Raw genomic sequence first — 10,939 nt, 5'->3', positions numbered from 1 at the left:
ACCCTGTTCTAAGTTTTAGACCAAATTAGTCGGTCAATCAATAATAGGATCAGGTAATATGAGCACTACCGTTAATGAACAAAGATATAATAAACCAATTGGTAAACTGCATAAAGTGTTGATTTAAACAATCTTGGAACTCTTAAATGTTCCTCTAGCAAGAATTGGTAAATTGGTGCACTCACACACAGTGTCCCTCGAACCATTGCAGTCAGACCGTGGCTAACAGCTGACAAACTGGAAAACTATGCACATTTGACAAGACATTTTACAACAGATACAAATAAAAAAAGATGTATCGGAAGCAGCTAATCAATTATCGAATCTACAGAGCACCTAGGGCAAAACATGATGAGCCCACCGTCTCTCACAGAGATCTACTCACATGAGTCGAATTTCCACTAATCCCCAGCATGTCTCTGAGGTTGATCAACTTCCAATATGAATGTAAAGAATTCTTGTATAAAAGAATCACTGTACTGCAAATTGTTTGTTGATGCTAGAAGCCAAATAATCGAGACAAACGGTTCGACAAATTAGCTATTACAAACCCAGCAAATACCTGCAAACAAGAACAACGGGACCAACAATATCTCAAGGTTAGCAAATCCATTTGCTTGAGGATGAAATGTGGACATGCTTGAATTCCATATATAAATGAAATAGAACATAGATGCAGAGTTCTTTTCATGATAGAACTTCCTCCTAAGGCAAATGGTTCTCACAGGTGGCCTTGCACCAGCAGATCAGGCTGTTTTTCATTTGGATCTTGGACTCTTCTAAGTCAAAAGGAAGATGTAGGCCTTTGGTTTATGAGAACAGAAAAAATAATGTACACCTTTGCATAAAGGAAAAGTAGCTATGGGTCATAATAGTTAAGAGTTGTTTTTGGTGCCATGAGAGATAGAGAGAGATCAAACATTGGTAAGAATATGTGCTAAGATCTCTTTTTGGTGCCATGAGAAGAGAGAGAAAAAGAGACTCTATAGTTTTCTACCAGTCTTTTGCAACATACATGGTTCCACTTATGGCTAAGAATTTAAATTTCTGTGCGATATTGGTTTTGGCAAAACGGTTAAACAAGTAACATATCAACCTGAATTGACTGATATCACTGAAAAACAATAAAGCAATTAATATCTACTAATACTCGCCTATTTCATCTCGTACCGGTCCGACCTATACTTGATTCCTTTTATGAGCTATAGTTTCTTGAAGCAAAAAGTAATTATAATTAGTGCTATTTCCTATTAAATCTTGGAAAAGCTTTGCATTTTTTATTCTCTCCTTCAAAGATGTAGATTTCCAAAGTGAACCACACAAATCGCATGCATCATGTTATTACAGTCCTTGATTACTTTTACAGTTTTACTATTGTCCTTATAGTGTGACATATGCTTCTATGAGTAGGATTAGGTCCTAATTGATTCATAAAATTACCCAATATCTGATATCAAAGCAATAAGAACAGTAAAGGGGACCTATATTATGGAGAGACCTAGAATATTAAAGCTGACTTACAAAAACAAAAACTGCACACCACAGCCTATTCTTTTAAGTGCAAAAGCTTCATAGTGTTGACAGTGGTGGGCTTCACATGGGCCATAGGCATATAGGCTATGTCAAGGTCAAATCAAATCGAGGAGTTTAAGAACGGACACCAGATGGAGACAATGGATGACCGTGTGAGGAATGCAAAACTAGTGGTGGCCACGAAATTCTTCACAACCTTGAGTATGAAAACTCAAGGCCTAGATTAGCTTAAGAATGTGGGGGAGCAAAGGATGGTTTTAGGCTGTTACAGCCAAGGATTTAAATCTTGGTCGGTATCAATTCTGGTCATCTATCAAACTGATATGGTGCTAGTATATTACGTAGTATGATGACCTATATCACTTGATATTGTTGAAAAAAATAATATATGCTTCAATAATGGTACTTGGTCTAATAAATACCAGCACATACCAACTAGTATGGTCAAGATTAGGAACCTTGATTGCAACCACCAAAATAGCCTTCTTCCTACGAGCTGAGAAAGAGGGAAGATAGAGAGAGGGAGGGAGATAAAGAAAGAGAGACACAAGAGGGCAGACTGTTTTGACGTTGATTTTTTATTGAAGATGTAGTGTAACTTTTGTAACTGTTACTTTGAAATTTTAAGCATACAGATCTTTATTAATTGAAGGGTTATGATCTTTTTTGAATATGGGAAAACAATGATAGGTCTCAAGTCACATGTAAAGACAGACAAGTATAGTAAAAATGGAGATGCTAATTATAATGGTACACAATTGTACAACACAATGTATATGTGATGCCAAAGAATATTATTCATTTTTTTATTATTAAATATATAGTTTGTACTAGTAGGTATACTTCCTTTTATTTTTTATTATTTTATTCAACAATATCGAATAGTATGGGTCTATAAACTGGTAACAGACGATCCGACCAGCCAGCAAAACAGATATTGAACCAATATTTACAGTATTGTCATGAGAAAATGGGAATGGAGAAATTTGGTTCATCAGGAGTATAGAAGAATAAAGACATAGGCTAAGCTATGATGTATCTTATAACAAAAATAAAAAAAATAAATCAATTTTTTACACATTTGGACAAGTGACCGACACAAGATTAGCTATCTCACATTCAGGTATGACATTTGCATTACAAATTTTGATTATCCTGACAATAGAAGCCAAGGTGGAGGATGATGTTAGATGGCTCCACATGGTTTCCTTAGGAAAAAAACAGTGTATCCCTTCTATGAAAACACTAGCCTTCTATAATTGAAATTTAAAGCCATAGGCAACCATCAGCAATCTGTCCATCAATATGAATTGTAAGAGATGAGAAAAGAATTAAAAAACAGTGTGTCCTTTTTATGAAAACAGTGTCTCCCTTTTATGGTTTCCTTAGGAAAAAAAAAGTGTATCCCTTCATATGGTTTCCTTAGGAAAAAAACACTGTATCCCTTTTATGAAAACACTAGCCTTCTATAATTGAAATTTAAAGCCATAGGCAACCATCAGTAATCTGTCTGTCGATATGAATTGTAAGAGATGAGAAAAGAATTTAAAATGACAAGAACAGATGAAAGAGAGGGCATGTAGTTCTTGACAACCTGTCTTTGTGTTGTGGTCTATTTCAACAGTGAACTCTCCTTCCCTCCTCTTAGAGAATTTCTAACCAAAATACTTGAATCACAATTATTTTCTATATTGTTCTAATTATATTAAGAACACATCTTTCGAAACGATTAGTCCTTGGTAAGCCCTATGATTTCCTAACAACCAGAACGCAATTCACTATCCAAGTCAATAAAAAAATGCATTTGCCTAATAAGACAATTAAAGTCTGCAAAGATGCATGTTCTTATGATCAATGATTGAAAAAATCAAGAGAAAACAACTTCCATTTAGTTAGATTACCTGAACTGAACCAAGGATATAGATTGCTGAATAGTGACGACCGTGAACAAGCATATCAGCTACCATGGCAAGTGGTATAGTAAGCGACATGCCCAAGGTGGCTACCAATGGAGTAGTCCAAACAACACATAATGCCCTGCATAGAAAGTATTCTAAATCAAATACAAATTCCAAGCATTCAATTAATCTGCAATTTGTTTGACACATACCAGAAGTAGTCTGAGAGTACACTTCCAACAAAGCCATTAGCAAGCACTACTTCTTCCATTTTAGCAGAGTGAGGTATTGTAAACTTGGGTTCAATTCCTAATGCAGTTAATGGCCAGACTGCAAAGGAAAAAAACAACAACTATGTTCAAATGTCCTCCAGCAAGTTAATGGATAGCCCAAAGCATGGTTATTAAGAATACACTATATCACTCTTTACAGAAACGAAAAGAAAACTAATATATTTATGTTTTAATGGTAGGGTAATCTTTGCCAAATTCGAATCATGGTAACATGAGAAAAGGATGGTGTGCATATGAACCTTTCATAAACCAATGTATTTGAAGTCATGCATGTAGGCCTATAATGATACAGAACCCAAAACAAGCCAATTTAATAGCAGGTCAATATGCATGTTCTGCAATTCTATGGTGCCATTAGCCTTTCCCTGGCTTTTCTTAAGTGAGAAACTTTTCCAGTTCATAGCCATAGGGTTCATGATTTAACCTTGTTATGCAGCATGTGTCCCTAATCCAATGCGCAAACATTTCCAGTTCATTCATGGGAACCAATCATAATTAATGGGCGTTCCACAGGACTGGAAATGTGTCCCAACCTAGGTGGTCATGATGAGATCAATCTAGGGAATGATGATTATATAGTTGAGTCTGAACCATACCCACACAATATGGATCCTTCCTTTGGCAAAGTTGGCCAGGTTGAACCCAATTTATTAATATATGTGTGGAAGGCTCCCAATCAGACTTGGATAAAGGTGCCCATTTCTAGCTTAATTCATTGAATCACATATCCTACTGAACCTTTTTTCTTTTCTCTCCAAGTCTTAAGAAAATGAATACTTCAGTGTTAAAGACCTAAAGTCATGGTTCATCTTCGATAAGCTGTTTCAATTTAACTGCCATAAGATTTCTCTTATATTAAGAAAAGTAACTTTTTAATGTTAGGTAACACAGAACATAAATGACCAGCATACACAGTCACTTGAAACCAATGCGGTTGCAAGAGTTAGTGCATGTAGGATAAAGCAAAGAAGTATTACTTTTTAAGAGTGATGAAGGTTTAAAATTTAATATAGACCAGTTCTAGAGCCCAGCTGAACCGGCACATACTAGCCGATATAGTACTTGGAGAGATCTATTACTAACTACTAAGAGAGTGTCAGATCTTGAAGTTAAATTCCTCATTGTGGCTCTTCTTTTACAAACGGATTTCAGACTATGGAAACAGATAACTTTATATATAAGTATAATATTTACAATCAAATTTGAAAAATGTATCTGAATATGAAAATTGTATCTGTGTAAGTATATACAAGCCATGCTTATTGTTGAAAGATCATATTCCATAATTGTATCAGTACACATGGCATGATAATTGTATCAATTTTTTCCCATTCTTTTTAAGGAATATGTGCAATATTATGCAAAAGATAAACCATCTAAAACTAAACCAAGTAAATGAAGATATATATAGATATGGCATCAAGTATTATTTATCAATAATTCCAGTATACAAACCAGCTCATATATAAATAAGAAAACATATCAGTTCCAAAAGCAACAGATTGAAATTATCAAGGGGAAAAAAAAGCAAAAGACAGACAGAAGATTTAATAGAAGATAGTGAGAATATGATTAATATGTATCTTAAAATAAATATAAAAATTAAGAGCAGACCTGGAAACAAATATATTTCTACTTCTTTTAATATAGTTTGTTAGAGCAGCTAAAAGATTCATCAATTTGGCAACTAAAGCTAACTGCTTAATCATATAGCATGTAATATAAAATTAAAATTGTAGAAGAGCTTAAGAATGTCTTTACCAAGCCACCACAAAGATACAAGTGTAAACAGTCCAACATATCCAAACAGCTTTTGAACATCAACTCCTTCTCCTTCCTCTCCTGCAAACTTCTTAAGAAGCACTGCAATGTTCATGTTATATATTTAACTTTAGTTGGCAATTCATAGTGTTAGTGCTTATAACAAAATAATAATAAGAATCAGAGATGTCATCGAACCAGTAAATAGACCATATGTCATTGCTGAAAGAAGACCAAAAAGATCCCCAACAAGTGATCGCTTTCCATTACTGCAAACATTAGAGTTTGTATCAGGTCAGAAATAAAGGCTACCATACACTTCAGATAAGATTTATGATAAAAAGCACATCTTAGTGGTTAAGGTGCTTGTTGTGTGCAGTCAAGAGGATAGGAGTTCAGGATCCATTATCAGTGTATAGTGTCCATATTATGTAATGATGTAATGCATGAAGTAGTAAAATTGAAAAAGGAAAGTTATCATAAGGCCCTCTTGCAAATCAAGCTTAATGTTTTGAGTTAATACTTTAAAGATACATGTAAACAAATAGGTTTATCCCAAGTCAAACACAAAAGGAAACAACACATACGCAACAAATTGTACCTAGTGGAGCTTATTTGTGACTCATCTGTCGCCCAAGTCTTGCCAAGAGTTGTCATTACAACACCAGCCATGCTAACAAAAACAGCAACAACTTTGGCCATGTTTAAGGTGTCTTGCCGTAGAAGAACACCAGCAAAAAGAGTAAAGAGTCCTGAAGTTGAAGATAACACAGTCGTACTTGCCACACTGGTCCTTGCAAGTGCTGCATTTGATAAGTACTGCATCCATGCAATAAAAGAAAAATGAATAATGATCTGAGATTAATAACAAGAAGCTATGTTTTAAATAATGGTGTTCTTCTTACCTAGTGTGACATCCTAAAATTGCTTTGAATAATAATATAAGAAAATTCTTATGAAACCAGTAAAAGCAACAGAAAAGCATTCAAAGAATTAGCTATGTTTTAGGACATGCTTGAACACCCCTTGACTTGAATAAGGGAAAGGCATACATACTTGTATAGGTGTACTCATACAGTCCTTATGTTATTTTCAATATTCAAATATTTCAACCATGCCTGTATTCTTGCAAAAAGTCCAAATCTTCATTAACTATCCCATGCAAATCCTGAATATGTGCATGTACATGTGGTTAGACAACATTGTCCATAAGGAAAAGAAAATACTGAGAATTATTTGTAACCTATTCAAAGATAGCTTCATATCCAGAAGAAAAGAAAAATACAAGTGCTTCATTAACATCAAATTGAGATATTTTCCTTAAGTTACAAAAAAATTAACAAATATAGTTATAGCATAAAGAAACAAAAAACATGAGTTTTGTTGAAACTAATATTAGGATGATGCAGAAAGAAAAGTGAAAGAAATATACAGCAAATGTTAGAATTCTGGAGGACCATATGCAGTCTTAAAATTTTTGAAAAATAAAAGTACAAGTAAAACTTTCAAGACCATTTATAGTTTGAGAAATCATCAGGACAAACATATTGCTATTAAGCATATGAATCATCAGGAGCAGAATAACAAGTGATATAAACATATTGTTATTAACCATATGAATCATTAGGAGCAGAATATGACATGGTAGGAATATACGAAAACAATGGTTGAACCTCACCTCTGTGACAAACCAAATAGGAGCAAGATAAAATGCATATGTTGCAATCTCCTTAGCAGTGAATGATCTTTTTTCCTTCAAAACTTCAGAATCAATTTCATCTCTAATTTTGGAAATGAGGGAGTGTTCCTCCTCTTGTGCAGAAAGATCAAGGTCACTGTCTTTCTTAGTTAAAAGTACTTGTGATTCCATTTCCACCAACTTCTGAACATCATGATGTTTTACAGGAGAATTAATTCCAGGTCCTGGGTTGTTGACAGTTTGTGGACTTCTAGCACTTTTAGAAGAATTCTTTCTCAATAGATTACATAACCAATCTTTTACGAAAGCTACTGGTAGATATATAACCATAAGGGAGGCTCCCAAGTAAGTGATGGCAAAAGGTTGTTTGTAGTCTGTAAATATACCCTGTATCACAGTGATCATGAAAGTTAGATGTTATAAGAGGAAACTGATTTTAGTTCCATAAAAAGTTCACAAAGTAAGCCAGATATTAGGACTGCTACATGCACTCAATTAAACGTATTATTTGGCTCACAAACTAGCTTAATATTTATCCCCCTTAACCGTCATTAACAATAGATAACAATGTACTTTACTACAAAAATCAAGATGGTAGTCATGTCTGAAGTGCATTTACAATATAAACAAATCAGATGAGGAACGGGAGGAACCAAGCAGTCATTAGTAATCATTTTCTCTAGTAACTATTTATTATCAACAAACAAAGTTGTTACTTGTTCATTCAGTTATATATTCTGGTTAGCTGGCAATTGCTGCTGAAAATAACAAGCAATACTAGATGATGATAACAAATAAGGGTTAGAAAGATTGCATTTGGTTGAGGTATGTCAACTTTTAACAGAAACATGCCCCATAAAGTTGCATGGGTGCTCATTAGTTCTCTCTCAAGACACTATAATCATCTCCATTAAAATTTTCACTCGATACGATGTAATCAAACCCCTGACAGAAGCACAGCATCGCCAAGGAAGGAAGAGAAAAGGGGTTTTAGAAGTTTTGGAAGAGAAAGCAATAGAAGAGATCTTTTCTCCATCTATGTACCCAAATAATATAAACAGCCAATCTCTCTTCTGTAACGGGCACATCCAGTAAGAATATCACATATATAATTAGCCTTGATTTCTAATTAATAGTACTAAAATGGACAGAAGATAGTTAGTTCTAGGGACCAGACACAAGAAAAAATAATAAGAAGAAGAGGTCAAAAGATTAAAAAAACATGAGCAAAACGTAGTGAAAAATCACCTATTAGTTAGCCACAATGTCTAATTAATTAAAAATTGACAATAGGCCTCAAAAGAAGGATCTGAAATAGCATCATCTTACCAACTAATAGAGAACAACACATGCAAAAGTAGTAAAAAGAGATAAGGAAATAATAAAATAAGTGCAAAACCGTGTGCATTGCGATTCATGCTTGTGGTGTTTTGCATAAATAACTAGAAATTCAATTAAAATAGCTCACCATGCCTAAAATCTCACTTCCCTCGAAACAAAAGACATGTTACCTCAAAAATTCCGAGAATCTAAGAGACATTTTCTAAAGTAATCTCGATAATTAAATACACAGCAAAGGAAAAAAAAAATTGTAAGATAGAAATTCAAAGGACAGAATGTCATAATCAATTTTAAGCCAAATGAATTCGTGATATCTTTTACCAATTTTCAGCACTACATTTGAGAAGACAGATCCAATAATGAACCGATTTTATTTAGTAACCAAACCAATAAGAGGAGTTTAGGTTAGACCTGGGTGACTTCGGCGGAGGCGACCCAGATGACGACCACCGCAAGAATGAGAAACAAACCAGCCTTGTACCTCCAGGTCGTCATTCCCTCCTCTTCCTCCGATCCGGCACTAGGAAATTAAGCCCACCACACTCTATTAGAGATTGGATCCCGTCTGCTCATCAAGATCTCGCATGTTCCCGCCAATACAGGCCCGATCCGTCCCCATGCCCTCCTAGACCAGAGGAGTAGGAAGAAGAAGAAGAAGGCGTCCAGTTTCCTTTTCTCTTCTTCCTTCTATACTCCTCGTGTCGGCAAGAGGAGGAGGGAGAGAAGCGGGGACGGGATCCAGGCAACAAATGCGGGAACGAGGAAGAAGAGGCGTTAGGTTGCCGAGTAAGGTGGGCGATTCGCTACCTGTCTCGGATTCAGACACGGCACCGACCATTTTGGTGGCTTCCTTTCGGTAAGCGCCCACCTGCGAACGCAGTGGCTATTGACGAGGACGTATCGTCCAAATAGCGAGTGCGGTTTGTGCGTCGGTGTGGCGGAATTTAAATAAGATTTCCATATATCTTCTCATCCAACTTTCTTGGCTTCGCCTAAAACCATGTCATTCCAATATATAAGTTCATATTAATGATAATATCCCCATTAAATCCATATCTCTAATCACTTCGAATGTGAAATTATATATGATGTGCCATAATAATTTCTCCATCTAAGGACTTTATTATCTCCTCAAAAATTAATATACTATATGTGTATAATATTTTATTTTTCTAAATCTATGTTTGGCAAATATATATATATATATATATATATATATATATATATATATATATCAAGAGGGTTTTATGTGTTTATATTTATATTATTTTCTAACTCAAATTAGCTATTAATAACCTAATTAGTAGTGATTAATCTTTTTTAATATTAAACTAATAGAATATATATATATATATATCTTATATTAGTTTAATATTAAAAACTTAGATTAATCACTACTAATTAGGTTGCTAATAGCTAATTTGAATTAGAAAATAATATAAATATAAACACATAAAACCCTCTTGATATTTTTACGATTATAACATGCTTTTTAAAGAGTATTGATGGAAATTAGAGCTTTAATTAACGGTCAAATCAGCATAAGTTTCTAATACATATTTGCCAAACATAAATTTAGAAGAATAAGATATTATACATATATCAGATATAATACTACTACTCATTGATGAAGTCTTGTGCATTAGAACTTTTTCTTTAAGATAATAAGTTATTGGATATGCTTAATTAGCATTATCTATTAAGAAGGTAAGTAGTTTTGTATTTCTTCTTATCCCTACTTTTTTTTTTTCCCTCCTTGTGAAGGGTGATGGACTCATTGCAAATTAGAATTAGGTAGAAGAAGATTTTCTCCTTTTTTTTTTTTTCTTGTAAAAGGTGATGATCTTATTGCAATTACTTGTCATGGGAATATGAAGAGGTAATGTGATGGGAGGGAGACACAAATGTCATCCAAGTGGGGTTCACATTACATGCCACTTGATGGAGAGCAACACCTAATTCATGGATAGCAACCTAACCACAAGTAGATGCTATTCCATCCCCACCTAACATTTGGAAACATTTCATCATGTTGGAGAAGGTAGAAAAGCATTATGGGAGAAAGGTAAATGTTAAAGAATTTCCCCTTGAAAGTATAAAAAAAATTACCCTTTTGAAGAGTAAAATTGTTATTTTTCATGTGATAGACTTTTTTCTCAAGTAATATACATTTTTCATTGGAGCATTGCATAACATGCATTTTAGATGTTTATAGTAAGACCAAAAAAACTAGCTTATGTTCTCTCTTTAGAACAACGATAGTTAATCGACCGATTTAATATGATTTTATATATAATTTAACATCTCCTAAGTCTTATCTAAAGCTAATGATGTAAATATCAATGGAGGAATTTTTGGAGAAAAGAAAAAAATATATTAGTACAACAATTCCAATCATATGTTTTAGAGGTTGT

The 10,939-nt window shown here is 34.1% G+C and overlaps 1 protein-coding gene across 1 annotated transcript; it reads right to left on the bottom strand.

Moving 5' to 3' along the window:
• Positions 1–75: 75 nt before the first annotated feature.
• LOC103979339 (uncharacterized vacuolar membrane protein YML018C) lies at positions 76–9,348 on the bottom strand. The gene is made up of 8 exons (XM_009395449.3): positions 8,937–9,348; positions 7,164–7,571; positions 6,087–6,304; positions 5,684–5,754; positions 5,486–5,587; positions 3,644–3,761; positions 3,435–3,570; positions 76–562 (listed from the first exon to the last, which is right to left on the bottom strand). Exons 1-8 carry the CDS (start codon positions 9,018–9,020, stop codon positions 500–502), a joined length of 1,200 nt encoding a protein of 399 aa, XP_009393724.2. The 5' UTR covers positions 9,021–9,348; the 3' UTR covers positions 76–499.
• Positions 9,349–10,939: the final 1,591 nt, after the last annotated feature.

This window comes from Musa acuminata, chromosome BXJ2-3 (genome assembly GCF_036884655.1).
Source record: "Musa acuminata AAA Group cultivar baxijiao chromosome BXJ2-3, Cavendish_Baxijiao_AAA, whole genome shotgun sequence".
NCBI classification, from domain to species: Eukaryota; Viridiplantae; Streptophyta; class Magnoliopsida; order Zingiberales; family Musaceae; genus Musa; species Musa acuminata.
This window is presented reverse-complemented; position numbering and strand designations above follow the sequence as displayed.